At 39.3% G+C, this 13,501-nt stretch overlaps 1 protein-coding gene across 4 annotated transcripts in view; it reads left to right on the forward strand.

Annotated features, from left to right (window-relative positions):
* GOLGA4 (golgin A4) overlaps positions 1–13,501 on the forward strand; it is a 105,401-nt gene that overhangs the window by 65,654 nt on the left and 26,246 nt on the right. For all 4 annotated transcript variants that reach the window (XM_082664506.1, XM_082664507.1, XM_082664508.1 and 1 more), the window contains 5 exons: positions 966–1,094; positions 3,610–3,765; positions 5,455–9,680; positions 10,237–10,358; positions 10,760–10,890. In XM_082664506.1, coding sequence (XP_082520632.1) covers positions 966–1,094; positions 3,610–3,765; positions 5,455–9,680; positions 10,237–10,358; positions 10,760–10,890 — 4,764 coding nt within the window. The remainder of the gene's footprint in view (positions 1–965; positions 1,095–3,609; positions 3,766–5,454; positions 9,681–10,236; positions 10,359–10,759; positions 10,891–13,501) is intronic.

A 13,501-nucleotide genomic window follows, 5' to 3' on the forward strand; every position in this document is an offset into this window, starting at 1 on the left:
ACTATGTGCTGGTATTACACTAATACCAGTTTTATAATATGTTTTAGTTTTATAATGTTCTACTATTTGGTAGCCTCTCCTTGTTATTCTTATTTTTCAGAAGAGATCAGCTATTCTTGCATGTTTATTTTGTCCAGTGGGCCTTCCCTCATTTTGTTTTATTTGATTATATTAAATTTTTGAATTTATTTAGGGTGATTTGACATTTTTATAAGATTGAGTCCTCCTATTCAAGAAAGAACAAGGTCAATACTTTTTTTTTTAATAAATAAATTAATTTATTTATGGCTGTGTTGGGTCTTTGTTTCTGTGCAAGGGCTTTCTCTAGTTGTGGCAAGCGGGGGCCACTCTTCGTCGCGGTATGCAGGCCTCTCACTATCGCGGCCTCTCTTGTTGTGGAGCACAGGCTCCAGACGCGCAGGCTCAGTAGTTGTGGCTCACGGGCCTAGTTGCTCTGCGGCATGTGGGATCTTCCCAGACCAGGGCTCAAACCCGTGTCCCCTGCATTAGCAGGCAGATTCTCAACCACTGCGCCACCAGGGAAGCCCAATACTTTTTAATAAGTAGTAGTACATGCCTGGAAAGCTAGGCATAAATAGATGGGTGTAGCCAGAACACCTTGACCATGGTGGAGTGCCCTCTCTGAGAGCATCCTTATTCCTCCTACTGTGCTTCCCTATCCTGATTGGTGGGGAACATCTTTGTATGATGTGGAATTGGAGCTTCAACCCCATAGGAACTGACCATTGCAGCTGCAGCTCTCTTTGTCTTAAATGAGGAGCAACACTTTATTGGTTTTTCTTTTAACTCTCAAGAGTTTGGTGACTTTTGATTTATGTGGGAAATATGTTCCAATTTTTCCTCTTAAGAAGCTATTAACTTGATTATAATGAAGTATTATTTAGTTGTAAAGTTAACATATTTTATTCTGGGTGTCTCACTTTAACTATTTGGTTGCGTTTCAGAAATCCTCAGAAGAAATTGCAAAATTACAGAAGCTTCATGAAGAGGAGCTGGCCAGCAAAGAGCAGGAACTGACTAAGAAGTTTCAGACCCAAGAAAGGGAATTTCAGGAGCAAATGAAAGTAGCTCTTGTAAGTACCTATTTTGTTTTGGCCACATTATAAAGTTGTCAGCCCCTCACCCCTGCCTCCCAGCTTGAGGTCACGCTACTGGCAGCCTTAACATTTGAGTATGCAGAGAGGGTTGGCCGTAGGCAGGAATGAGGCTGTCAGAGCTTGTTAATTCAGTATTATCTGAAAATTAAATTTTCTCATCTAACAAGCTTTCATTAATCAGTTTGTTTATCATTCCTCTCACCCTGGCTGTAGGCTGTGATTAGGGAGAAGTAAAGGGGAACATAGGGTAACTGAAGCAGCGACTGCGTAACTTAGGAAGAATGTCTAAAAACTCACCAGACTGAATGTATCAGAGCTTAAGGTTCAGAGAGTTTGCCTGAATGCATTTTAAAGAAGACAAAATGAAAATGACCAAGTAGTTTTCATTTTAAGTAGAATAATTTCAGTAATTTTCAATCCATATGATGTTTAAAAAGATAAAGTAAAATGAGAAAACTGACTGAACTAAAACAATAACCAGAAAAGCAAAGATAGAAAGATTTGTTGGAATAGTATAATTTGGAAGTTTAAAGCAAAAAATTTTTTCTCTTGAACTGTGAAGTATTAATGCTGAAAATGTAGTTTACTGTTTTTATATGAAGCTATTATCCATGAGATAATATGTATAATTAAAAAATACTTTTAGTATGAAAGGATGAGAAATAGTTTTTATAATTTTAATCTCCTTTTTTTTTGGCTGCATCATGTCTTAGTTGTGGCACACAGGATCTTTGTTGAGACATGCGGCCTTCTCTCTAGTTGTGCCGTGAGGGTTTTCTCTCTCTGGTTTTGGCGCGTGGGCTCCAACGCTTGTGGGCTGTGTAGTTGGCGGCACACGAGCTCTCTCGTTGTAGCGCGCGGGCTCAGTAGTTGTGGCATGCGGGCTTAGTTGCCCCCAGCATGTGGGATCTTAATTCCCCTACCAGGGATCGAACCTGAGTCCCCTGCATTGGAAGGCAGATTCTTTACTACTGGACCACCAGGGAAGTCCCTTTAATCTCCTTTCTTTTACACATTTTTTTTTTCACTCTCAGCTGGAACTGGGGCTCTGAGGATTTCCAGCAGCTGTGATCCTTGAACTGAGTCAGGGAGTTCTCTAATCTCTGTGGGGCCAACAGGCACATGGTTTGACAGTGCTGTTGGCTGAGGTTAGTGGTTTAGTCCGTGGTTGTGAAATGTACACCTGTACGGGTACATATTTGTATTCTTTGTTGGTCCAAAAAGGATTTAAAATTGTTTACAAGAGTACTTAAAAACTATAACACGATAGCATACATTTAAAATAGGGACAAGGAAATAAAGGAACAAAGCGAGACATTAAGGACCTAAATGAAGCTGGGAATGATGCTAAAATTCAAGTCATAAAGACCTGTTGTGGGTTTTCATGCTGGAGTAATTGGGGGCACTGAGCCTTGAACATTGGCCTTGTTAATACTGTGTTCGGGAACTGATATATTCAGACATATTCCCACTGGCGAGCACAGGACACAGACACACGTAAAACACGTATGTGCACATGCTCTCACCCCTTTCCACTCCCCTTCCTACCTAGTTTCTCAGAGGAGTTAGCTTGGAGTTGAGAATCAAAATTCTTCAGACTATTAAAATTTCTTCTTTTATATTTACGGACATAGATAGAGATGCATTTAACATATAGTTTACATTAAACAATATAACATTTTTAAGTGATGTTTTTAAATTGATGTTATAGAAACTAATATTTTCTTATCAATCTACTTATAATATGGTACAAAATCTTTACTTAAGGCAATATGCTTCACCAGAGTGAAATGGACTGAAAATATTACTGTTGGCCACATGAACCCTAAGCAATAGGTATAGAGAAGTATACTTAATTGGAGTCCAAAGTCACTAAATGTCAAAAGTGCTCTCTGGAGCTTCTCTTTTCAGAACAGTAAACAGTATTAATATGAATGCTGATGTATACTAAGGACAGTCAAAGAAGAAGCTTGTCAGGGCCAGACCATCTGAAGAGATATATAGGCTTTTATAAGTATTTCCTTGATCTAATCCATATATTCACATGTAATCTTCTAATTTTGATTTACTTTTCTGTGTGGGGTTCCCTATTATAGTGAGGTATTTCTCATAAATCATATAAATTTCTCAGCCTAGAGTTGAAATACCAAACTGGCATGCAGAGAACAGGTAGTAACAATTGTGTGACCCTGCACATTCAGTGATATTTTGCAAAACATTTTAAGTAATGAAAAAATAGCAGACGTAGTAGGGGTTACTGGAACAAAATTTTTCATATCAATAGTGATTGTGGCAAAGATTGGCCAGATCACACGGAAAAAGCCACAGTGCCTTATTTCTGCAGACCAGGGTGTGGGAAGAGAGGTAATGATACTGCCTACCTTGCAGGGCTGGTGTGAGGATCAAATGAAATGAATGATTCCTGTGGCAGTGCTTTGGGAATGCTGAAGATCTACGTGGGTCTAAGGTGGTGTTACTGTTTTTGGCACAGGAAAAAAGTCAGTCTGAATATTTGAAGATCACTCAAGAAAAAGAAGAGCAAGAATCTTTGGCCTTGGAAGAGTTAGAGCTGCAGAAGAAGGCAATCCTCACAGAGAGCGAAAACAAACTTTGGGACCTTCAGCAAGAAGCAGAGACTTACAGAACTGTAAGTTTAAATACTCTTCAGGTTCCACAGCTGTGGAACTGCTTGTATAGGAAAACTGTTGTTATCTCTGCAGTCAATATAAGGTTGTAGAGAAGCTTTTGTTTTAGATTTACATATACATGCACTCCATTCATTATTAGGTAGTAAGAGCTGTTCATGGGAGTGGTTTTGATGTCTGCTACATGGTGCTCCTGACCTGCCTTTAGCTGGCTGTATTTCTGTCAGCCACTTGCTCTGATTCTTTGCCCTCAGGCTGTGCAGCATCTTAGCTCCACTGCTTACTCACCTTTCATCTTTAGGAAGTGGCCTCATTTTGTACGCAGCACTTGCCCTGACACCTTCCTGCCTGTTCAGCTTCATCTCGTGCCACGCCCTGGACATAATTCATTCTCTGTTTATATCACAGTTTAGTTACCCCATTGCTCTCCTTTGACATTTAACTTTTCCCCAATTTTCCCATATTATAAATAGTCCTATGGTGAGCATGTTAGTATATATATCTCCGTGTGCACATTTTAAAATCCCTCTGTCCTTCCCCTGAACAGTATATGAAATGTTCGACCTATTTTGAATAAACTGACTGATGTTATTTAGACTTTTTAGCCTTTTTGCTCTGATTTAGACAGTGACACAGTCACACTTCTTACCCCAATTTCTATAAGGGATTTGTTTTTTTTGTTTTTTTTTGTGGTACATGGACCTTTCACCGCTGCGGCCTCTCCCGCTGTGGAGCACAGGCTCCGGACGCGCAGGCTCAGCGGCCATGGCTCACAGGCCCAGCCCCTCCGCGGCACGTGGGATCTTCCCAGACCGGGGCACGAACCCGTGTCCCCTGCATCGGAAGGTGGACTCTCAACCACTGCGCCACCAGGGAAGCCCTCTTACCCCTATTTCTAAACTGTATTTTATTTTCCCACTTCCAACATTTCTGTAAGGTGGCATGGTAGAGAGGAATGGGTACTCAGGAGGCCTAGATCTTTCACTTACTAGCTTTGTGAATTAATTATACCTTAATTTCCTTACCTGTCACCTGAAGAGATTGATATTTGGTAATTTCTTAAGACCTTTCCAGCTTTGACATTCCTTGGCTCTGCCTTACATTCCTTACAATGCCTTGACATTCCTTAGCTCTTTTCCTTTCAGTCAAGGTTGATATTTTCATGAGATAATCATTTTACTATTACTTTTTGTAAATTACTTTGGTAAAATTTGTGTAAGTTCCTTCTTTTTGAAAAATATCTTCTAAGTAATAATTTTTGGGGTAAGAGCCAGATACGTTATTTTTCTTCCAGAATTAAGTTATGAAAGTAATAGAATACTATTATAGGCCTTTTAACAAAACAGAAAAAAATACTCATCTTTCTACCAGCAGTTACTATTATCTACGTTATGATTTATTTCTTTTTCACTATCCATTCAGAATTTTCTTGAAAAAACAGGTAGTTGAAATAGTTACCCAAATAGGTAGAAAGAATCTGGAATTTTGAGTTGTGTAAAAAATAGAATCTTTTCTTTGTTATATGATTCGTTTAGGAATTGAGCACAGATTCTTTGTCCTTTCTAGAGTTTGGTAAGATATGTAAAGTTGTTTATCTAAATTTTAATCTTTAAGTAGGTGTAGACATCATGTCATATATATCATTGCTAACAAATGTACTTTAATAAAAAGACATCTGTTTTCATTAACAGAGAATTCTTGAATTAGAAAGTTCTTTGGAAAAACGCTTGCAAGAGAATAAAAATCAGTCAGAAGATTTAACTGTTCATTTGGAAGCTGAAAAAAATAAACACAATAAAGAAATTACAGTCATGGTTGAAAAACACAAGACAGAATTGGAAAGTCTGCAGCATCAGCAGGATAACCTTTGGACTGAAAAACTCCAAGTCTTAAAGCAACAGCATCAGACTGAAATGGAAAAACTTAGAGAAAAGTATGAACAAGAAAAAGTAACACTGTTGAATGACAGAGAGGTTCTCTTTCAGGCCCACATAGAAGAGATGAATGAAAAGACTTTAGAAAAGCTTGATGTGAAGCAAACAGAATTGGAATCACTATCGTCTGAACTGTCAGAAGTATTAAAAGCCCGTGACAAGCTAGAAGAAGAACTTTCTGTACTAAAGGATCAAGCAGATAGAGTGAAGCGGGAATTAGAGGCCAAGCTGGATGAACAGAAAAGTCATCACCAGCAACAGGTTGACAGCATCATTAAAGAACAAGAGATGTCTATCCAGAGAACTGAGAAGGCATTAAAAGATGAAATTAACCAACTTGGGCTTCTTCTGAAAGAAAAGGACAAGCATTTAAAAGAGCATCAGGCTCATGTGGAGAATTTAGAGGCAGATGTTAAAAGGTCTGAAGGGGAACTCCAGCAGGCGTCTGCTAAGCTGGAGCTCTTTCAGTCACTGCAGAGCACCTTGCATGAGCAGGTAGAAACATATGAGGAGCAGTTGGCCCAGTTGCAGCAGAAGTTGTTGGATTCGGAAACAGAAAGAATTCTTCTTACCAAACAGGTAGCTGAAGTTGTCACTCAAAAGAAAGATGTTTGTGCTGAGTTAGATGCTCACAAAATCAAGGTACAGGACATAATGCAGCAACTTGAAAAACAGAATAGTGAAATGGAAGAAAAAGTAAAATCTTTAACCCAACACTATGAGTCCCAACTTAAAGATAATATAGAGCAGGAACAGACAAAGCAACTCTTAATGGAAAAGGAAAATGTAATTTTACAAATGAAAGAAGGACAGAGCAAAGAAATTGAAATACTCAAACAGAAATTATCAGCCAAGGAGGACAGTATTCATGTTTTGCAAGAGGAGTATGAAACCAAATTTAAAAGTCAAGAGAAAAAGATAGAAAAAATTAAACAGAAAGCAAAGGAGATGCAAGAAACGTTAAAGAAGAAACTGTTGGATCAGGAAGCCAAACTTAAGAAAGAGCTCGAAAATACTGCTCTGGAGCTCAGTCAGAAAGAAAAACAGTTCAATGCCAAAATTTTGGAAATGGCACAGGCTAACTCAGCTGGAATCAATGATGCAGTGTCAAGATTGGAGACAAACCAAAAGGAGCAAATAGAAAGTCTTACTGAGGTGCACAGGAGAGAACTCAATGATGTCATAGCAGTCTGGGAGCAGAAACTTAACCAGCGAGCTGAAGAACTTCAGGAAAAACATGAAATCCAGTTACAGGAAAAAGAACAAGAGGTAGCAGAACTGAAGCAAAAGATCCTCATACTTGGGTGTGAAAAAGAAGAGATGAACAAGGAAATGGCATGGCTGAAGGAAGAGGGTGCTAAGCAGGATACAATGTTGAAGGAATTACAGGAACAGTTAAACCAGAAGGCTGCTCACATGGTTTCTGCCTCACAGAATGAAGCTAAACTGAAAGCTGAACTTGAAAAGCTGGAGGTTGACCTGAATCACTCTCAGAAGGAAAATACTTTTCTTCAAGAGCATGTAGTTGAACTGAAGATGCTGGCAGAAAAAGATAAGCTTAAGGTCTCTGAGTTGACTGAGAAGCTGAAAACCACAGATGAAGAATTCCAGAGTTTGAAATCTTCATATGACAGAAATAAGAAAAGCCTAGAAGACAAAAGCTTAGAATTCAAAAAACTGTCCGAGGAGCTAGCAGTTCAGCTGGACATTTACTCCAAGAAAGCGGAAGCCTTATTACAAGCTAAAACAAGTGAGCTCATCAACATTAGTAGCAGTAAAATTAATGCCGTTCTCTCTAGGGTCTCCCATTGTCAACACCACACAACTAAAGTTAAGGAGGCACTACTAAGTAAAACTTGCAAAGTTTCTGAATTAGAAGCACAACTGAGACAGCTAACAGCAGAGCAGTACACACTAAATAGTTCTTTACAACATGCTGCACATCAGTTGGAAGAAAAAGAAAGTCAGATTAAGAGCATGAAGGCTGATATTGAAGGTCTTGTGACAGAAAAAGAAGCCTTACAGAAGGAAGGAGGAAATCAGCAACAGGCTGCCTCAGAAAAGGAGTCTTGCATCACTCAGTTGAAGAAGGAGTTATCAGAAAACATCAACGCTGTCACTTCGATGAAAGAAGAACTTAAAGAAAAAAAAGCTGAGATCAGTAGTCTTAGTAAACAGCTAACTGATATGAGTGCTCAACTTCAGAACAGCATCAGCCTAACTGAAAACGAAGCAGCCATTTCATCACTAAGTAAGCAACATGATGAAGCGCAACAGGAATTGCTGGATCAGGTGCGAGATTTATCTTTGAAAGTTGAAACTCTGAGTAAGGAGAAAACTTCTGCTCTTGAACAGGCCAACAGATTCTCAGAGTGGAAGAAGAAAGCACAGTCAAGATTTACACAGTATCAAAATACTAGTAAAGAATTGCAGATGCAGCTTGAGTTAAAAACAAAGGAAACCAGTGAAAAGGATGAGCAGATAACTTTATTGAAGGAGGACCTTGATCAGCAAAAGAAGAGATTTGAATATTTTAAGGGAGAAGTGGAAGATAAGAAGAGCAAGATGGAGAAAAAGGAACGTAATTTACAGACTGAGTTAAAAACTCAAACAGCAAGAATTGTGGAATTAGAGGAGCATGTTACTCAGAAAACAATTGAAATTGAGTCCTTAAATGAAGTTCTTAAAAATCACAATCAACAAAAGGATATCGAACGGAAAGAAATGATTCAGAAACTTCAACACATTCAAGAGTTAGGAGAAGAAAAGGACAACAGGGTTAAAGAGGCTGAAGAAAAAGTCTTAAGCCTTGAAAAGCAAGCATCTTCCATGAAATCTGAACTTGAATCTATGAAGAAAGAATTGGAACATGTGAATTCAATTGTGAAAAGCAAAGAAGAGGAGTTAAAGGCATTGGAAGATAGACTTGAGTTAGAAAGTGCTGCAAAATTAGGGGAACTGAAGAAAAAAGCTGAACAAAAAATTGCTGCCATCAAGAAGCAGTTGTTATCTCAAATGGAAGAGAAAGAACAGCAGTATAGAAGAGACAGAGAAAGCCATCTGAGTGAACTAAATACAAAATTGCAGGAAAGAGAGAAAGAAATTCATGTCTTGGAAGAAAAACTTAAGTCGGTGGGAAGTTCACCACAATCAGAAACATCAGTTGCACCCAGATCGGCAGAAAATGAGGCAGCATGTACTGAGCAAGAAGCAGCAGAATCCCAAGGCTGTGTGCAGAAGGCATGTGAAGAAAAAATCCGTGTTTTACAAAGAAATTTAATTGAAAAGGAAAAGCTATTGCAGAGGCTAGAGCAGGAAAAAGAAGGCACAATTTCTTCTCATTCTGAAATGCAGTGCAAATACCAGGAGCTCTTAATAAAGATAGAACAGGCTGAAGCAAAGCAACACGAGGATCAAGTGATGATAAAGCATCTTCAAGAAGAACTTGAAGAAAAAACCAAATACTCCTTGTTAGTATCCCATCATGTGGAAGAAGAGGGAGGTAAAAATAACATAGGGGCAAAGCAGAACTTGGAGAATGTGGTTGATGGTGTCCAGAAAGCCCTCCAGGAGAAGGATTTGACCTGTCAGATCTTGGAGCAAAAGATAAAAGAGCTGGATTCCTGCTTATTGAGAGAGAGGGAAGGACATAGAGTTGAAATTGAAGCGTTGACCTCAAAACTTGAAAGATTACAGGCTCTACAACAACAGATGGATGGAAAAAGTAAACCCATGGAAGTTTTGGAAGAAAGTGCTGAAGAAAAGTCCAAATCTCATGTGGTCCAACCCAGCTTGCTTAGTAACACGGAGGCTGAGCACAATGACCTGGAGTTTAAATTGGCAGGGACGGAGCAGGAGAAGCAGAAGCTGAGCCAGGAGGTGGTTAAACTGCAGAAAGATCTTCGAATGTTGCGGAAGGAACATCAGCAAGAACTAGATATCATAAAGAAAGAGTATGAACAAGAAATGGAAGAGAAAATCAAGTAAGTTTTTTTCCGTATGAATATTTTTAAGGCAATCCTCTTTAATGAAATCTCTCTTTTTTGTGTCTAATGCAGTTAAGTTTCACAACCTAAATTTGTTAGTATCGAACATAAATATAATAAGTTAAATACCGAAGAGAACTAAAAACAATTTAAGGCAAGAGGCAGTGTTATTCCATGTCAGTTTAAGGGGAAAAAACCCTTTTCTTGCCTATGAGATCATGGTTATTAGGTACATATCCCGGTAATTATTTTTAAAATCATTTTTATATTTTTATTATATAGATGTGTATGGTGAAGAATTTTAAGTCGAAAGTAAAAATTCTCAAATCATCAGGACCATTCCCTAGAGTTAATCATAGTTTACTTACCCTTCCAGAAGTTTTCTGTGCCTGGAGACGCACACGCACACGCACATGCATGTGGATGCACACTCCCTTAAAAATGGTTGATATTGCTGAGGTCATACTATATACACTGTCGTGAAGACCAGGTAACTCTTTACAGCTTGTTTGTTGTATAACAGCAGTTAGCTCTTCATATTTTTGGTACTCAGACAGGAGCAGGAAGATCTTGAGTTGAAGCACAATTCCACACTAAAACAGCTGGTGAGGGAGTTTCATACACAGCTGGCACAAAAGGAACAGGAGCTGGAACTGACCATAAAAGAGACCATTGGTAAGTAAACTTTTAAATTCAATTAAAAAACAAATCAGAATCAGCAGAGACTATTTATAATTTAAGTTCATTCTTTTCACACTGTGCTAAGTGCTTAAAGTAATTATAAACTGGAGAAAAAAATGATTCTTGCCCAAGAAAGTTCTCTGATGGGAAACTGTGCTGCCTGAAAGTGGCTTGCCTGTCAGAGGGGAGGAGCAGGTGGAAGAACCTGAAAGCATTACCTGATTAATTACCTAATGAAGACACTTCTGCTCCGTGAGAAGGGTACATTTGGTCAATTTGATCAATTGATTTTAATCAAATTTAATTTGGAACAAGGGTTCTTACAGAAATTGGGGTACAGATACTAATTCTTACCTAATATGTTTTCTTGTATGTGTCCATTTTTTATTTATTAGATAAAGCCCAGGAAGTGGAGGCTGAACTTTTGGAAAGCCATCAAGAGGAGACAAATCAGTTATATAAAAAAATTGTAGAGAAAGAAGATGATCTAAAAAGAACAGCCAAAAGATATGAAGAAATCCTTGATGTACCTTATTTTCTCTCTTGAAAATTAATTGTAATAGTTTTCATGGTAGTGCTAAAGAAGATAGGCTGTCAGATTTCCTGTTTTTTATAGTGTAGAAGGTTTTTTTTGGGGGGGGGAGTCAATATTATTCAAATTAGTATTTCTCTATTGTTTGCAGATTTATAAGGAGTCTAATTGATTTCTGCTAGGATTGTAATTTTCTGATCAGTTTCTGCTAACCAGGCATATAGGCCACTTGAAGCAACAGTGAGTTAGTAAGGGGAAGAATGGATTCTCTTCTATGTCTTTCTTCCAAATTCAGACCAAATTGTGAGAGCACCAGACTAAGAATTGAGAGCTTGTGCTTGGGACAGGTAGTGTATGTATGAGCTTTAGCTGGGAACTTTCCAGGAGGGCCAGTTAACTGTATTTAATCCCTACCCAATTTGCAAGGTTTTGTTGCTCTCAAGGGAGAAAGAAAAGATAGAAAAAAAAAAAAAAAAGGAATACATCAGCCAAATCTTTTATATGTAGTTTGGAGGCTAAATTCAGTGTACTTATTCTAGTGGTGGATTAGTATTGTCATTTTTGTGTATGAAGATAAGCCATGAATGCTAGTGAGTATTTGGACTGCAGAACATTTTTGAATGTAAAGGAGTGTAAATTATTCTTTGCTGGATTGCAGATTCTTTTTTTTTTTATATCATATTTATTTATTTATTTTTGGCTGAGTTGGGTCTTCGTTGCTGCGCGCAGGCTTTCTCTAGTTGCGGCGAGCAGGGGCTACTCTTCATTGCAGTGTGCAGGCTTCTCATTGCGGTGGCTTCTCTTGTTGCAGAGCACGGGCTCTAGGCGCTCGGGCTTCAGTATTTGTGGCATGTGGACTTCAGTAGTTGTGGCTTGTGGGCTCTAGAGCTCAGGCTCAGTAGTTGTGGCGCATGGGCTTAGTTGCTCCGCGGCATGTGGGATCCTCCTGGACCAGGGCTCGAACCCGTGTCCCGTGCATTGGCAGGCGGATTCTTAACCACTGCACCACCAGGGAAGCCCAGCAGATTCCTTAGTTACTGCAAGCCTTATTTCACTATGTGCTAAAAACCATTTGATGATTAGGAATGCATAAATTAGAGAATCATGCCTCAGCTGACTATGGCAGCAGTAGAACTCTGAGCCAGGAACAGATTCTAGTAGTAATTATTTTATTTTATTTTTTAAAGTTTTATTTATTTTTGGCTGCACTGGGTCTTCGTTGCTGTGTGCAGGCTTCCTCTAGTTACGGTGAGCAGAGGCTACTCTTCGTTGTGGTGCGTGGGCTACTCTTCATTGCGGTGCGTGGGCTATTCTTCGTTGCAGTGCATGGGCTTCTCATTGTGGTGGCTTGTCCTGTGGCAGAGCACAGGTTCTAGGTGCGGGGGCTTCAGTAGTTGTGGCGTGCAGGCTCTAGAGCACAGGCTCAGTAGTTGTGGCACACGGATTTAGTTGCTCCGTGGCATGTGGGATCTTCCTGGACCAGGGCTTGAACCCATGTCCCCTGCATTGGCAGGCGGATTCTTAACCACTGCAACACCAGGGGAGTCCCAATTATTGTAAATGTATTTGAAAAAGCTGAAATTACCTGATACATGAATATAAATGTTACCTTCGTGTAATTTTTGAGCTTTAGACCTCACTGTGAAAGAAAATTTGATTTCACATTTTCCTATACTTACCTAGGGTATATTATGTGAAGCTTTAAAAATTACTGTTGTTTCTTGAATGCTTAGAGAATGTTGGGATTGGAAGATACATTACAGCTAGTTTAGGTTCATCTTCTATTTTTGTGTTTTTTTGTGTGTGGCAGAAGCAGGAGAGTGAGTTCAGCATAGTCAAATGATTTCCCTAAAACTACACATGGCGAGTGGTAGAGCACTGATTCTTCATTAGCTTCATATATTTTATAAAGGCTTCTCCCTAAGGAAAGAACTTGGATAGTTAAGTCAGGGAGCTTCATTCACAGGGGATAAACTGTGTCACGGCTGTAGTGTTCCCTTTTGTGAACTACTTCTGTCTCTGAATGTGTGTGTATGGGGGTGTGGAGGTAGCACACAGTACACTTTCCAAGGTCACAACAAGCCTCTGTAGGTGGAGGGGTGAGTGAACAGGGAGACAGGTAGCAGTTAATCTCTGGTATCGTTCCTCCTGGAAGATCTGCTGTTTATTAGAAAATAAATGGTCCTCCCAGCTTCAGGCTTGGAGTAAGTAGAGCAAGCGGGCAGGAAGTAGAGGGTGGGCCAGAGGACTCAGGTGGACTCTTCCCCAGGCCCCTTCCTGCACCTTAGACCAGCACTGCCCATTAGAAATACAATGCAAGCCACAAACGGGATTTAAAATTTTCCGGTATTCACATTAAAAAAAAAAAAAAGAAAGAATCAGCTGACTTTAATTTTGGTAATAATGTTAGCTGACCCGTTATATCCAAGACATTATCATTGCAAGATGTAGTCAGTATAAAAATGATATATGTATTAATTCTCTGAGATTCAGTGTGCTTCCACGTTGGCAGCCTGTCTCAGTTTGGATTAGTCACATTTCAAGTGCTTATAGCCAGAGTACAGGGTGGCCAGTGATTAAATCGGCAGTCCCCATCCAAATACAT

The sequence above is a fragment of the Grampus griseus genome, assembly GCF_964374135.1.
Source record: "Grampus griseus genome assembly, chromosome: 10".
Lineage (NCBI taxonomy): Eukaryota > Metazoa > Chordata > Mammalia > Artiodactyla > Delphinidae > Grampus > Grampus griseus.